Raw genomic sequence first — 17,811 nt, 5'->3', positions numbered from 1 at the left:
AAGAAAACATGGATCTGTCCTTTTTTCTTGTGCCTAAATTGAAACAGGTTCTCCCAGGCCTAGTGTTGAAAGATAGATCAGCTGCTGTGCATTAGAACATGTATTTGAGAAATGTTTATAGCATGCTCAATTTCACAGGGAAAAGTCTACTGTCAATAAGATGATGATTCATCTTCTGTGAAGTAATGTTGGAAGGGAAGTGCTAATGCTGAAGTGTCCTTGCTTCACAGCTGTGACTTGCCCCAGCATTGAGAGTATGCTCTCAGAACATGTCATCTGGAGACTGATTTTTGGGTCAGTGAATGAGTTTGGAGCACAAGTCATGCTGAGCTGCAGCCCTGGCTATTATTTAGAGGGTCAGAGGCTCATGCTGTGTAAAACTAATGGAACATGGAGTGATGCTGATGACAGACCAAAGTGTAAGGGTAAGAAACATTTATTTGCACAGTGCCCAGTCTTGTCCAAAGATATAGCTCCTTTTTATTACCACCACAACCTAAGTAGAGGACTATAATATTTTATAATACCTTTCCTAAAATATTTGAGTACAATCCATTAGGAAGTGCACTGGCCTTGTTCAACTAAATGAGCTCTTCACAAGAACATGGTAAATTAATTAAATATACTACAGTACATATAAAATAGTTAGCTTTGTTCATTAATTTAGTATTCAACTGCAGATAGATATTCAGAAATGTCAGTCTAGTTGCCGAGTATTTGTTCTTCTATGGGCCTGTTTAAAACTGTGCATATACATCGGTGCATATTTGATGTTCCTGGGCACATAGACTTCCATATTCTTAACGAGAGGGGGTAATTTTCCATGCACAAAGGAATATGTTGCTGCTTCCTTCATTGAAATGAATTAGTGAGCTCACTCTTCAGGATGTAAGAAGTATCCTAAGAGTGCAGATTCCAGCCCTGCAATCATAAGAGAAATCTGATTTTTAGGCCTGGTGGCATATATTATATGCATAACATTTGTTAAGCGAATAATTTGTCCATTCTCAAGAGTCCTTATCCAAAGCAGATTACAGATTAAATGACTTGCGAGTTGTACTTCAATTATGTTCAAGTGTAATTAAACAAACAAGCCAATTAATTGCAGATTAACTGAGTACCCAAGTAGCTGACATGATTCAAACATGAACTGAATAATATATCTGATGTTGGTAAATTAGATTTCATTCAGTATTTGAGACTGTTAAACTATTAGTATGCCTCTCAAATGCAATGTCTCCAACCCCACTATAACTTTCACAGTGCTCTGTTGCTTCTACCATGTGTAAAAAAACCCTTTATTTTCCCTTCTTAGTTATCTCCTGTGGAAGTCTTCCATCTCCACCAAATGGAAATAAGATTGGCACCTTGACAGTCTATGGAGCTACAGCAATCTTCACCTGTAACACTGGGTATACACTAGTTGGGTCTCACGTACGCGAATGCTTAGCAAATGGAATTTGGAGTGGAACTGAAACACAGTGTCTTGGTAAATAAATATACAGCCTCTTATCAGAGGATAGAAATCTAAGATGTGAAAAAGGAAAACATGAATGAAGAATGTAATTTTAATTTTCTAAACTGGGTTGATATGTTTCCAATAAATGATGTCCTAGTTATCTTTTTGATAACTTTCATGGTATTAACTACTGGGGAGTACAGTTTGCGGCAATGAGAGTTTGAGTTTATATGGAAGGGATGCTATATGTTTATGTTTGCTATTTAAAGGAAATGAATTCTTCATTGGAAATTCCATTCTCAGAGTAGTTCTTCTAAGGAGTTCACTTTGGGATTTAAGTTTCATCAAAATTTGCCTTTTCTGCGGACTTGGTCCTATGTTACAGAAAGGTCTCAATCTATCTTTGTTGAGACTGTTTTAAAAACAAGAATAACACAGAGATCTCTAGGTTTTCTTGTTTCCTGTAAGAATCCAGAAGGAATAAGCTAATAATGGATCCAGAATCCAAGAGCTAGGGCAAATGAAACCATTAGCCATCCTTAGTTAGTACAGCAGCCTGTTATATATGCACCAATCCTAAGAGAAAACTTAATTACAAACAACTTATTTTGTCATTGTTTTTAAATCTAACTTAGCAAGTGATGAAAAGGACAGTTAGGACACAAAAAGAAAGAAAATTTAGTTTCTGAATAAATGATTTCTGTCATAAAACACACATCTTCTGAAACTGATATGAACAAAACTATATTAGTTAGTATTCATTAAACTGTTTCCTTAAAGGCATAGATTATGTCAGAGTAATTGCTCATTTCCTATTTAAACGTCACAAATCCATAACTTGCCATTATCATCAACATGTTAACAGCTAAGAAGCTAGATGGGCAGGAGGGGGTACATTCTTGCTGTATCTCCTTTTATAGTAATATTTGCTGTCTGGAAATTAATTGCATTTGTCACTCATTTCAGCTCAAATGTTAGATTACAAAGAGTCTGCATTGAATTTAATTCTGAATAGTACAGAGGGGGAAGAAGGGTGCGTATCTAAGCACATTCAAAATGCCATCCTAGCTTTGAACAGTGTTGTTGCCACCAAGTTGACTTCGGTTGAACACTCCGATCAAGTTGACTTTGATTTATGGCAACCCTATGAATGAGAAACACACCCTTTCATCAACAGCCTCATTAATGTCTCACAAAATCAAACCTGTGACTTCCTTGACAGAGTCTGTCCATCTGTAATGCAGCCTTCTTCACTCTCCAGCATTCACAACCATACAAAGAAATTGAAAATACAATGACATGCACAATCTCAATTATATATCTTGTCTAGTTCCTTCATAGCTACATTCCAAGTACTAGTCTTCTGATTTCTTAACTGCAATCTCCATTTTGGTTTTTGACTGAGCAAAAATATGGAGTGTATTGAACTCTCTCAATGTCTTCTTTATTTAAAGTTATGTAAATCTTTTGTGTTCAGTGTTTGTTTTCTTAATGTTCAGCTGTAAAACTGTCTTTGCACTTCCTTCCTTGACTTTCATCAGTTCCAAATCTTTACTATTTTCTACTAATAGTAGGGTGTCATCTGCATATCTTGAATTGTTGATGTTCCTTCCTCCAGTTTTCACATCTCATTCCTCACAGTCTGGAGGCTTACCTGATATCCTTGCCAACCAGAAACCATTCTGTTCCTCAGTATTCTGTCCTAACAATGACCTCTTGTCCTCAGTACAGGTTACACATTAGGATAATCAAATGTTGTGGTACATCCATTACTTTAAGAATGATCCATAGTTTTTCATGATCTACCCAGTCAAAGGCTTTGCTATAATCTATAAAGCACAGGCTGATTTTTTCCCCAAAATTCTTTGGTGCACTCCATCATCCAACATATGTTTGCAATATGATCCCTTTTGTCTGTTCTTCTGAAGTGAAGAGGGTACTGAAACACATGTTGAAAGACAAAAAATACTGAGGAGACAAGCTCCACATGCTCTGAGATGGTCAACTGTTTAATCAGTCTTTTTTAAGCCCAATTTGTTTCAGCCTCAGTGAGAAAAGGCCTTCTTCAGGGCCCTTCAAAAGACATCAGTGTAGCTGTAGACACGCTCCAAAATACAGGACCATAAAGTCTTTGTTATTAAATGTGTTGCTATGCTTGCAGGGGAGATTAATGCAATGGTCCCTGCTATTTCTGATGTTGCCTTTATTGGGGATTGGAATGTATAGGGAGCATTTCTAATCAGAGGGCCATTCTTTTGTTTTCCATATTTGTTAATATATTTTATTTAGAATGAGAATAGATTTTGTGTCTGTAGCTTGAAGCAACTCTGTTGGTGTGCCATCTGTTCCTGGTGATTTATTTCTCCCAAGTGCTTTGAATGCAGCTTCTACTTCACTTTCTAAAGTTGTGGGTCATCTTCAAATGGTTCTTCCTTGAATTAATATGTTAGCCTTTCATCTCATTTATATAGTTCTGTGTATTGTTTTCCATCACATTTTATTTCTTCCTAATCATACAGTGTATTCCCGTGTTGGTCATAGAGCATCCCCCCCACTTGGTTTAAATTTCCCTTAGATTCCTGAGGTCTTGTGGAACAGGATTCTTCTTCTTCCTTTCTTCTTGTTGGCCTTTTGTTTCTCTGTGTTGGTAGTTCTCTTTGTCCTTGCACACAAGTTGTTGAACAGTTGTATTCAGAATTTTGATCCTATTTCTCCCACCTTTTACTTTTGTTTCTCCCCTGTCCTTTACTCCCATTTAACACCTCCCCTGCTTATGTATCCTCACCTTTAACATATGTTACTTTAAGAAATAATACTAATAGCTATATGTTTAAGTGTTTTGGGTACAATCTTGCCTCAGTTTAAAGAGAAAACATTTTGTGCCATCCTATGCATCCTACTCATATACAACTACTATTGAAATCAGTGCGGTTCATGTTTATGTTGTGCTGTTTACAGTGGGTTGTTGCTGCTTGTAATATAATGAACTGAAACGTTTTAAAGTATTTTGTACAATATATAAAATGAAACATATTCAGAGTAGTCTTGTTGGCCATAGAGTGAAGTACAATAACATCCCAAAATCCACAAAAATAGTGATACTTTTATTTGAACAACCAAAATGCACAAAATAATGACACAAGCTTTCAAAGCTCCCCTGACTACTTCATCAGGCAAAGGTGTTTAGAAATCATACAAAAAGAAAAAAAAATGTTGACGTTAGTCACATTGGGTTGTTCTGTGGCGATTGCTTGCATAGATATCCTCCACAAGACAACACTGAGAGCATGTAGGCCTGTGACTAATATCTTCATTATATATATATATATTGTTCTGTATGATTTTTAACACCTTTGCCTGATGAAGAAGCCAGTGGAAGTTTGAAAGTTTGCATCATGTATTTTGTGCATTTTGTTTGTCATTATAAAGACATCACTATTTTGTGGTTATAAAATGAGAGAAGATCAACAATACATGTTATTTCAATTACTTTGGTCATATGTGTATGTATATATAGCTCTCCAATAAGCTCTTCTTACATAAACCTAGATATTGGTCATATTTCTGAAGCTGAAATTATTTGAATGGCAGGGAATTTTTCAGTCATGCATAGTTTTGGCTCTCTGATGAGTCTTTCCCTCAGTTTCATTATTTCCATTCTGTTTTGTTTTAAAAAAAAATCTACTCCTGGGTTACCAGGATAATTTCTTAGGTTATTAGTTAGACTTACCAGGATTTTTCTTTTAAGTGCTTAAGCTTTCATTCCATTGGCTTTCTGATCTTTGTTATTGATGTGCACTGCTTAGCCCATTGATTAAAAACACTGTAAGTCCCCCCTTTTTCTGATGTTTATATGTGTTCCTTTTCAATAGGACAGTTCCCTACCATTTCAGTGTAAGATATCACCCTCTGTTTGGATCATAGGCAAGTCCTGTCTAGAACATACACAAAATTATCTCCTCTAATTGCTTCTTTGTAGTGTTTTTTCAGTGTCAATGTGTGCGAGAAGGTGCACACAAAAGAACTGAAATTTACAGCACAATACTTTGTGCAAGATTTAGTCATTCAGAACTCCAAAAGCCATGGAGAATTTCAGATGAGTACTTCGGAAATATCCTTACTTAAGTAATTCACTCCAGCTTTTCACTCTATGCCCTATTACCATTTTCTAAAATAGGCAATACTGTTCATCTGCTCATGCTTTCCCTTCAAGCTGCATGATCTAGACTAAAAGAAATAATAGTTCTCTCTTGTGAAATGTGGAGTTTCACCATAGTGTGAAAAGGAATTACCTCAATGAAAGGCTGATAGGGATCTAATTCGTGTTTGTAGAACAAGTATTTCAACACAGTGCTACACATGATCTTAGCCAAAAGGCTAAGAAGTGATTTGTGTTGGTAGATCTCTTAAAACAAGAATTTCAATATGGGTGTGTCCATATTTTAAATATATTACAGCATATAATGATAATGCTGGCCCAATCTTGAGCCAGTTAATCTTGGTGGGTTTTTTTTTTAAGTTCCTGAAAGTATAGTTTATAAAAGTAGATAGCTAACAGCTTCTTTAATATACTTAGGGCCCAATTTGGCTTGATTGGAAGATTACATATATTGGGTGTTTTATTGCATTGCTCCTAGAGTTTTTGAACTGTCAGGGTATTTAATTTAGCCAGGTTCAAAATGACAGGAAATTATTAAATGCAGTAAGTGACATGATCTGTAAATGAAATGAATCACATGGATCATGCACAAGCCTTTTAAGTTTTCATTCAGATAGAAATAATAATACCATGTTCCAAATTAGTACTTCTCAGTCAGCATGAGATCTTCTATATTTTAATAGGTCTGACTTCGTTATAGCTATTGCATTTCAGCTGTTTGTGTCTTGAGGAACAAAATTAAATATAGAAATCTTTGAATTTAAACTGACCAAGCATTATCCAGTTCTATAGAACTAAATAGAAAGTTAATATTGCTAAATACCTAAAATTGGGTGCTGGCATTTGAAATCTATATCTTGAAATCTGTATTTGCCCAAGGACCATGTACTTTGGAATCAGTATCATAGCTGCCCAAATATAAATTAATTCCCAGTTACTGCACATCATTACAAACAGCTTGGCAGTCTGTAGCAAGGGGCCAAGACTGCTACTCTTGAAAAATGTATAAGTACATATTGGTTGAAGGGAGCACTGCAGATAAAGGATTAAAGGATAACAGCAATGTTTTCAATCTAGCAGATTTAGCTCACGGGGTGATCAAGGTTTAAGGTGGTTTTCTTGTTTACTATTATTCTTATTTATTATTATCTTCTGAATAAGCTTAAGTGAATTTTCACATCTGTGTCTCCTTAGTGTATGTGTTCTTTTGTTCTCTCCTTCCTTTCTAGCTGGACATTGTGGTTCGCCAGATCCAATTGTAAATGGCCACATTAGTGGAGATGGTTTCAGCTATCGTGACACTGTGGTGTATCAGTGTAATCCAGGGTTTCGACTTGTTGGGACGTCAGTTCGGATATGCTTGCAAGACCACAAGTGGTCTGGGCAAACACCAGTTTGTGTCTGTAAGTAACACCTGCCCCATTAAATAATTGTAGACCAAAATGAATAGTTTTCATAAGATCAAAACTGAGAAGCAAGGGAGCAAACACTGTCATGATAGTGTTGCTAGGCTGCTGCATTTTGGAATAGCTCCATCTATCATATTAGCCCATAGCCTGAAATCTGGGTCCTGAAAGCTATTCTATGGTGTCTGTTCTGTGAAATACAGGTTGAGTCTCATTATCAGGAATTCTGAAATCTAAAATATTTTAAAACTCTAAATTATCCACATAGGTGGATGAGATTGGCACACCTTTGCTTTCTGATGGTTCAGTATACACAAACCTTGTTTCTTACACAAAATTATTTAAAATATTGTGTATAAAACTATCTTCAGGCTATATGTAAAATTTATATATGAAATATACGGTAAATGATTTTCCTGTTAAGATTTGGGTCCTTCTCCAAAATATTTGAATAATCAAATATTACAAAATCTGAAATACCTTAAAACCCAAGACACTTCTGGTTGTTTTGGATAAGGGAAATTCAGCCTATTTGATTCTGTAGCATATGTTTAGGCTCTGAAGGTGCTCTTTATTTCCTTTTTGAGACTTCTAAAAAAGAGAGCCTTGATACTCTTTTGCATCTGTGTTTACTAGTATTCCAGAGATAGTCCAGTGTAATTGTTCAAGTAATGAAATAATGATCTGGAAGAGCCCAGATCATATCTTCATATCTCTTTACTTCACTGCATATGTTGTGTAACAATATAGAGAAATATGGCTGTATCAGTATAATGATAATATACTGATTATCATTATTTGTACATACCTTACAAATTCAAAATATGACTGATGGGTAGAACAACTCCCTTGAATCCGTTGTTGGGAGATATAAGACATGATGCAAAAGAAAGAAAGAAGAAAGAAGCAAAAAAAATCTATCTATATTTTCTACATGTTATAATATAGTTGCCCAAATCTTCATAAGCTCATTTTCAAGCTTATGTAACAGGATTCAATGGCAGATGGTGGCTCCAGTATCAGCAGAGTGGCAAACCATTTATTTATTTATTTATTTATTTATTGTAAATGGTCCTCAAGTTGATCTTGACTCATGACGATCCTGTGGATGAGACATCTCCAAGATTACCCAACCTTCACTGATCTCCTTAAGTTCCTGTAAATTCATACCTGTGGCCTTCTTGATAGAGTCCATCCATTTGGCATGTGGCCTTCCTCTCTTTCTGCTTCTCTCCACCTTTCCCAGCATTATTTATTTATTTATTAATCAGTTGTGCTGTCTCATGATGTAACCAAAGTACAACAGCCTTAGCTTAGTCATCTTGGACTCCAGATTTCCAACATAATCTGTTTGTCTTTTTGGCTGCCCATGGTATCCATTATATTATATTATATTATATTATATTATATTATATTATATTTACTTGTAAGCTGACTTTCCCCTGGGAGGAAATCCAGGATGGCTACTCTTTGTTTTCCTTTAAAGGAGCTAGCTGAAACTATTTTGGGGATAGTGTTCAACATGTAGTATATTTTTTGAAGTGTGGATAAAAAGGCAAAGCAAATTCTCAGCCCCACTGACATCAGACTCATCAGCTACCATTAAAAGGATTAAAACATTGTGTCATTACTAAGCTCAGTGATGGTCATGTTGAAATAGAGTTCAATTTATGCCTTCATACAGTTTGGGAGTACTCCTGCATTCAGCATTGAGCCTGGAGACCCAGGTATCAGCGGTGACCACGAGTGCTTTTGCACTGCTAAAACTCGTGCAGCAACTGCGCCTATTCCTGGAGAAGTCAGATCAGGCCACGGTGGCACATGCCTTGGTTATATCCCATTTGGATTGCTGTAATGTGCTCTACATGGGACTGCCTTTGAAAAGTGCTCAGAAATTTCAGTTGGCCCAAAGAGCTGCAGCCAGGTTGTTAACTGCAACAGCTCCATATGCTGCTGGTCCATTTCTGGGCATAATTTAAAGTGCTGGTTTTGACCTACAAAGCCCTATAACATCTGGGTCCAGGCTATTTGAAGGAGCTATCTCCCTTTTACGAATCAATTAGAACACTAAAATCATCTGGAAAGGCCCTCCTTTATGTTCCACCACCCTCTAAAGTGTGTTTGGTGGGAACGAGAGAGGGCTTTCTCTGGGGCTGCTCCCAGGCTCTGAAATTTCCTCCCTTCAGAGGCCAGGCTGACTCCATCCCTGGTTTTGTTTTGGCAGCAGATAAAAACATTTTTATTCTGCCAGGTTTTCTCACACCGACATGGGTGCTGTCAGTTTTATAAAGAGTTTTTAAATTTTAACATGTAATGTTTTTAACTTTTGAAATTATGTAATTGTTTTTTAAACTTTGAATTTTTATTGTTTTGTACTGTTTTAAATTGGATTATTTTAAATTTTGTTAGCCAGCTTGAGGAGGAAGGTGGGAGGTGGGGTATAAATAAATAAAATAAATAAATAATAGCTTGGCCTTAAATAACAACAACAACAACAACAATAATAATAATAATAATAATAATAATAATAATAATAATAATAATATAATAATAATAATATACTCTATTTAGGCTCATTTTCATTTAAGTCAATGCATAAATAATCATGTGGCTTTGGAAGTATTTATTTTTAAAGCACACAGTTCAAAAACATTCTTAATTTGTTAGTAAACCAAGACTGGAAAAAATACCTGTCAGTAGTATTTGCTCTGCTCTGATATTGCCCTGTTTGATTTTATAGCTTTACCATTCCTTTGTGTGCAAACACACCTGGAAATTTTTTTTTTCCTAACTCTAATGGCTCTACTTTGTTAGTCTGGCATTGTTCCTGTCTTGCTGTTTCATTGTTTGTCTTTAGCATTTGGAGATTAATGTGCATCAGTATGTTCTCAACTAATCCTGTAGCTGACAATTGTAATATCTGTATTATTATTTTAAGGTAGAAATCATGGGTGATCCAAGTCCAGATCCATTCCATACTGGATATAAATATGCCATTTTTCTACTTTAATAGGTCTAATATTTTCAGTGCAATAAAAAACACATAGTTACAGTTTTCCATTTGATACAGGGAACTAAATAGTTTATTAATTGCATTATACTGTAGTGGTTTAAAGTCGTAAAGTGTTTTAACCTTGATCACACTTCACTGATGCCTTAACATAACTGTAACCAGGACTTTAAAAAGTAAAGCATTTAATCACGTAAGACTCAGGGCTATGTTTGCTCAGAGTTATGAAAGCTGTGACATGATTAAAACATCTTGATAATACAAATAATTTACTAGCCTTATTGCATCAAGACTAGCAAGAATATGGAAGAAAACATTGCAGTTGCAATATTTTTCTGTGCTGTAAACACAACAGTTGCAAAGGTTTGATCTGTCAAGAGCCTGGCAATGTGTGACAACAATAATGATGATGTGGTAAGACTAGACACAAGGGCTAAGACCTTTTGTTTCTGGGAGGCATCGCAAAACACAGCATCTGTCAAGAGTAATGAGGGGTGTAAACAGGACCTGACTGACTGGAATATGCATTTGCTGGAAAGGGCAATAATCTAAATACAAGTGTCTTTCACTATTTCCAATTTTTAAAGACAATCTCAATTTTTGCATTGTAACAGCATACCACATAAAATTTATTCTGACAGTTCACTAAATTGTAGGATTCATGATGAGGAAAGTGTCAGGTAACAAAGCCTTCAACATGTTATGAGGTAAGTTCAAATCACATAGGATGAGTGATCTCTCAGTAGCTATAAATTACAGTAACTAAAAATGGAATCTAAGGCTACATGTCTCTGATTACCCAATTTTCACTATAAACAATAGGAGTCAACCACCATCATAATTTCTATTTTATAACTTATCCTTCTGGACAAAAAAATAATAATAATGCTGTACTAGATGGAATCTAGATCTGATCTAGCAAGACAATTCCTATATATTGTACCTAATTCTTTTGTATGACTTTTTAAAAAAATATATTTCTAAAATGTAGTCAACCATGTTCTATTTGTTACATATTCAGTGCATTTAAAATCTCTAGTCAATTTAAGAAATTGTTTACTTTTAACTAATCCATTTCCTACTTAGTCCCCCCCCCCTCACAATTTTATCATCTCAGATAACTTTGTTGATTCTAGGCTACAGCAAACAAAGGCTGGCTCTATCAGACCATTCCCCTTGCATGTTATTTTTGTCTATTTAGGTACATGGCCCTCTGTATCCACAGATTCCTTATCCACAAATCCAACCATCCACAGCTTGAAAAATATGTTTAAAAATATAAATTCCAAAAATCAAACCTTGATTTTGCCACTTCATATAAGGGACACCATTTTACTATGCCATTATGTATAACGGGACTTGAACATTCACAAATCTGCCATGTTTGTCATAATCCGCTTGATGGAGTATGTGATGGGTTGAATGTGTGCATCTGACCTCTCGTACACCGGTATGCTTGATAAAAGAAAAACACCATAGGGTGAGCAATGGCTGTGTCTCACCAGGTCCAGGATCCATATTCCAGACAGTTTCCATAAGCTTGCTGGGCCTTCCCACATTCCCACACTCGCATTGTGCTGTCTACAGACTGGTGCAATAGTGTACCCTTTCCACATTAGAACAAAACAAAGGGGCATTATTTTGCTCCGGTTTTTCACTCTGGAGCATGGCTTCATCCAGGTTCCACCTCATTTTGGCCTTATGCATCAGTTGAGGCTCGAAATGAGGTGAAACTGCTTTTTTGTCTGTGTGGACAAGCTCTTTATGAGCAGTAGGCTGTATCAAATATCTTAATCTATATCCCTATGTACATGCCAACTGAGAGGTTTTTCCATCCACCTTTGCCAGTCACTTTACTGAAGTCAGCAATCTCAGGTATATATCCTTTTGCAAGGATATTCTAAAGAGGAGGCAAAAGTAGATCCTTTTGCCTCCTCCTTACAAATAAGCAGAGAAGCCTTGAAGTCAAGATAGATTTGTATGTACCCAGTGTTTTAATCTATAACTGATTTCTCAATCTGTAGCATAAAAAGGAGGAAGGAAGAAGGGGGAGAAAGAACTGTGACAGCACCTTTAAGACTGAATTAATTTTCACGTGCCCTTTCATGGATATAAACCCACTTCAGATGCAGTACAGTACAGAGTGAAGTTTATACCCACTAAAGCTTATGTGAAAATAAAAACCAGTTAGTCTTAAAGGTGCTGCCACATTTCTTTTTCTCTCCCCATTCCCCTTACTTCCTCCTTTTTAAATATAAATGTATGTAACATATTGTGAAGATACAACACTACCAGTTTATTTTATGGGGTTTTTGTTTTGTTTTGTTTTGCGTTGCTTTGCTTTTAACAGCAATCACATGTGGTCATCCTGGAAACCCTGCTCATGGAATGACCAATGGCAGTGAGTTCAACTTGAATGACGTTGTCAACTTCACCTGCAATACTGGCTATTTACTACAGGGTGCCTCCCAAGCTCAATGCCGGAGCAATGGACAGTGGAGCAGTTCCTTACCTACATGTCGAGGTAAGAAAACGCTATGCTGTTGATCTCCCTTCGCCATTTGATTCTTGTATACTCCTTCCTTCCTGAAAGAATTGAATAGTTATCTTGGAGTAGAGGAACCATGGCATACTCTCTTTCTGCTGACTGGCAAGGAGGACCTTTTATTTAGAGAGGCCTTTGGAATTTAAGTTATTGTGGCTGAAGTTATTTTTAGATGGGATATACTATACTTATATCATTTTGCAAAGCTATAATGTGTTTTTAATTGCAATGTGGTGGGTTTGTTTTAAAAAAGGAACCTTTCATTGAATGCTTTTTAAACTTTTGTATCAAATAGGTTTTTAGTGTACTTTTTGTTAACTTGATGTGAGCAGCCTTGAGTTCCATCCCCAGGGAAAGGTGGGATATAAAATAAATAAGTAAAATAAACAGAAAGATTTCGTCACATGCAGGTGTACCTTCCATGATTAAATTAGCAATCCTGTGCAGATTAAGGGTTGTTGTTGTTTTAATCTCAGGAGTGAGATAGCTCAGTAATGGACTCCTGCCAAATGAAGGATTTTAGGCAAAAGAGCAAATTCATTCAAATATAAGCATATTGTTTTTGTGGCAGTGGTGGTTATTGTTGCTGCTACTATTTTGATTTACACATCACTTTACCAGAATTGTTTAATATACACATTCAAAGAACCAGAACTGCAATTCAACCAGAAAACATTGTGATTAATTAAATTTAGAAAATTAGTATCTTGATTTCCATTTATGGAACTCAAATATCTCAAAGTGAGTCCGGGAACTGGACTGATCCGAAAACAGCATTTCCAGAAGTGATATTATTTTCTAATGCTGCATTTGCATAGCCCAGTTCATGTGGCACTGAACACCTCAGGCAGTGTATTCTCCCTTGGTTACCACTTGCATTTATTCAGAAGGCTGCTATGATGCCTACTAAAAATCTTAGATGATAGTCTGCTATGTGACAATTGCAACTGTATGGCAAACACAGTCATAAAATATCCACAGTAATATTTTTGCTATAATTTTAAGTGGTTTTCCCACCCCGTGCAAGAAAAGGTTGCTTTTTATGTGTAGTTTTTAAAAATTAGGGCACTTAGAAATAGAGCCTGATGTTCTTAAATCCAAGACAGTCTGTTTATAGAGCACTACCTGTCTTACAACAATAAAAAAGGAATGGGAAAGCATATGCTTTTCTTCAGTGAATATATATTTTTAAAAAGTATTTCAAAATACTCTAGTAGCAACAATTGGAAGATTTCAGATAGTGTTGATAAGTGAAGATGTGTAGGGAGTTACTTTTTCTACTGTAAAGTTTCAGTTATGCTTTTAATAAAAATGTGTTAGTAGCAGTTTCCCTTTGCTACAAAAATAAATTATTAATCCCAACCACCCACCCTTTTTACTTATTCACATCATGGGAGGGGTTGTTGTGTCACTTGATTCAATGGAAATGATCTGAGTAGAGAGAAAATGATCTTCAGAGAATATTATTGCCTTTTTAAAGTACCTGGCAGCACAGAACATTGTTTTCCCATGGGGAAATGCTGCCTGAGGTCATACCACATTCACAGATGTCAGTTGCTTGGCTGAACTGTCATGTGCTATTGGCCAGTAACCATAATGCTGAGCTACAGCTAGAAAAGGTTTACTTTTGAACTACTAGTTTCCAGAATCTCCCATCCAGCATGGCAAGGATCTCTGTTGAAAGCAGAATTTGGAGAGAGTTATTTAAAGATTGTTTAAAAACACACACTAAATAATAAAATCTAACATATTTGTAAATGTAATAACTACTTAAATCCTTAAGCTGAAATAACAAAGGATTTCCCATACCCTGGAGGTGTCTCCATAACAGAGTCACCATGAGTCAAATGCAACTTGAGGGCAGTTAACAACTACAAATAACTACTACAGAGAAACAAATATATGCATCATTGCATCTATTGTATACATCTCTTCTACATCAGTTTCTCTAAGGAAATTAATTTCTAAATTATGACTTACCAGTCACATGTGTATCAGTGAATTTTCTTTCCAATTGCTCATAAAGAGTTGTCTCACTGCCACCAACAAGAAACCAGTAAGCTCTCTACTGGTATCTCTACTGGTATCATGATTGAAACTTAACTCAGCCAGATTAATATTTTGAGAAGTAATTATATTTATTTATATATTTATATATTTCCTATCCTGTTTTTTCTCCCCACACAGGACCCAATTAATAATTGTAAGGTTGTAAAGTCAAAATTCAAAATTATAAAAGCATAGTAAAATAATAAAAGTGGGATCTCCATATCAGTGGGGGTTCAGTTCCGGCACCATCTGTGGATGGCAAAACACCTGGACAGTTGTGCCCCATATTATTCAGTGGTGGTGATGTAAATGTGCATGCTTCAGTGTGTGCAAGTACACACCAATGCCATTGAATAATATGAGGATGGCAATCCATGGGCAATTAAAACTACAGATCGGAAGCCCATCAATAGGAAGGACCACTGTATGTCATTCAGCTCTTAAAGAAAAATCCATTATAATGTCCTAGAAAAGGACTGCAAAGGCAAGTGTTCGCTTACCCACAGTACCTGTAAATCGATTTTAAACTTCTAACTGTTGTTGTGTGCCTTCAAGTAGTTTCTTAGTTATGGTGCCCCTAGGGCAAACCAATCAAAGGGTTTTCTTGACATGATTTCTTCAGAAGTGGTTTTGCCTTTGCCTTCCTCTGAGGCTGAGAGAGTGTGACTTGCCCAAGGTCACACAGTGAGTTTCCATGACTGAGCAGGGATTCAAACCCTGGTTTTCTGAGTCGGTAGTCCAACACTCAAACCACTACACCCAGGTTTTATTGTTTTATTTATTTATCCCACCTTTTCATCTGCCCAGGAACTCAAAGTGGCTTGTAAAAGCTAAACCAGATAAAAGTCCATCAAAAGAATGCTTATCTTATCAATTTTCTAAAGGTGTATGTAGAGTTGCTTAGTAGACTCTTGCAACACAGGGAATCCCATCCTTGTACCATTACTACATCATATAGCTTCCTGGCCAATTCTCTACAGAAGGGATAGCATAGTAAGGCCTCAGTGCATGGATGGAAGTGTGATGAGCCTTTTGACAAAGTTTTTGAAAGCCTGACTGCATGATACAATGTTTTTCTTTCACCCTACCTCATAAAGACTTTTTACCCATTGGTTAGCTTCACAGATCCTAGTGTCAGGAGAATGGAAGTAGTATATCAGGCAGACAAATTTAATATATATTCTGAATATGCCATTCCTCCAGAGATAAGTGCTTCTATTGTTCTCTTTTTTCCCTAGATAATTCAGTTCAAATTGCTTCTGGGTAGATTTTAGTGCAGAAGATCATTTTGAAACACAATGGCCTTTGCTTACTGTAAAATTACCTCTTCATCTAGAGAGAGCATGCTAAATGTAGTCATTACCTCAAAATTCAGTCAGAAAGTCCCCCCCCACCATTATTTATAGCTGCATTGTAAACTTATTTTATGTGTGACAGAAAACATATAGTTGTAGCAAGTCATTACTACAACAGTAAATCCAATATCTTTGTTGAACTAACTCTAAGCTATGGAAGTGCTTTAGGGAGAATATTTTATTTCTTGTAATGGAATCATTTTGCAACATATTGCCAGTAATAATATTTTGCAGCATTTGAAAGTGTTTGTAAGACTAAAAATATACTTTCACTGAAAACCGGGAAGACCAAAAAAGAATGAGAAGATATGGGATTGCACGTTGGGGTTAGAAATGCATTAGGTCCCAAGAGGACAGTCAAATGAATGTACTTGTATTGCATACAGAACAACTGTTAATAATTAGGGCTATTACAAATAGGGAAGGCCACAATATTATGCAGACATATGGGAAAGTAATCCCCATTGAACACAATGCCACTTAGGTCAGTGTGAAGTTGCATAGCATGTTTTTGGTTTAGAGATAACCAAATTCATTTTAATGAATGAATATATTACATTTAACATGCATACATTTCTGTATGATAAAAAAAAAGAAACATTGATGAAAAGTCTCACACTTTTGTTTTCAGTCTTCATGCCTGAGGTGTATCTTAAAAAAGGTATTCTCTCCCATTTGAGCATGAAAAAGAGTACCTTTTCTAAGACTCTTCTTTTAAAAAAAGTGCTTACGGCCCTCTTCAGACCATCCGTTAAGGCTGGCCTGGGTATGGAGTTCAGGCATCGCATCCAGATGACGCATGCCCTGAATCCGCCCCAGGGCACCATGATGCCACGAGCTGCTCTGCACGGTGCTCATCATGGTGCTCCTCTGGTGCTGCTCTCTCATCTACCCAGCTTTTAGTATGAGCACAGTTATACCTGCTGGAATTTTTAAAAGTTCTTTAGCATTATTTTCTTTAGATTAGATTATTATCCTCGAGTCATACCAAAATCCATAATTTTGGTCCCAAAACATGCCCTCGACTAATACATGAGGTCGATTTATATGCGAGTATATATGGTAATCAGATCACAGTTGTAGCCTGACTGCTCATGGTTACCATAATTATATGTGTATCAAAGCAAGAACAACATACAAGAAGCTAGATCAAGATGTGCCAAATTGACAGGTTGATATATCACTTCAACTTGCATTTAGGACGTGGAAAACTTCTTGCTTTTTCCTTTGTGAATTGTTGTTGAGCAGAAGCCATATTTTGGTATGTTTGTTGACATCAAAGACCCTGTGTTTAAATAAGCCAGTTTAAGAGGTTTGTATATTGTATTTTTAATTGGAAATGTAATTGAGTTCCTCCTGATATAGAAATAAAAATGCCTGATGAATGTGAGCCCAAATCAAAACTGCAACTTCAGAAAGGTAAAATTGGTTTCTCACTGGTAAGGATTTTTTTCCCTTGTCTTTTTTGAGGGCAAGCCAGAAACATTTATGAGAAACGCTCTAGGGCATTGTTGATTTACTAACTGAAAAGGTGAAGTGCTGAAAAGCTAGGATCTTCTCTATAGAGAGAGGAAACTGTGAAACAAATCTCTGCCCATAACGTACCTTTCAGTTCTGGTTGTCAATGCTTGGATCTGCACAGTGATTCTAGGATTTTAATCGTCTTTTATAAAGATGGCTCAAATAATAATAATAATAATAATAATAATAATAATAATAATAATAAATTTCATCTCCTCCTATCACATTATTTGACTGTGATTGTGGGTTTCACATTTATATCCTGTAGGGTTCTTGCTCAGTGACACAGTGAATGTGTATCCAAATA

At 36.1% G+C, this 17,811-nt stretch overlaps 1 protein-coding gene across 2 annotated transcripts in view; it reads left to right on the top strand.

Moving 5' to 3' along the window:
• The window catches only part of CSMD1 (CUB and Sushi multiple domains 1), a 1,231,469-nt gene that overhangs the window by 1,151,206 nt on the left and 62,452 nt on the right, over nt 1-17,811 (top strand). For both annotated transcript variants that reach the window (XM_042480556.1, XM_042480547.1), the window contains exons 51-54: nt 231-425; nt 1,316-1,489; nt 6,848-7,021; nt 12,385-12,558. In XM_042480556.1, the coding sequence (XP_042336490.1) occupies nt 231-425; nt 1,316-1,489; nt 6,848-7,021; nt 12,385-12,558 (717 nt within the window). The remainder of the gene's footprint in view (nt 1-230; nt 426-1,315; nt 1,490-6,847; nt 7,022-12,384; nt 12,559-17,811) is intronic.

The sequence above is a fragment of the Sceloporus undulatus genome, chromosome 1 (genome assembly GCF_019175285.1).
Source record: "Sceloporus undulatus isolate JIND9_A2432 ecotype Alabama chromosome 1, SceUnd_v1.1, whole genome shotgun sequence".
In the NCBI taxonomy this organism is placed as follows: domain Eukaryota; kingdom Metazoa; phylum Chordata; class Lepidosauria; order Squamata; family Phrynosomatidae; genus Sceloporus; species Sceloporus undulatus.
The sequence above is the reverse complement of the archived record's forward strand: the minus strand, read 5'-3'. Positions and strand labels throughout refer to the sequence as shown.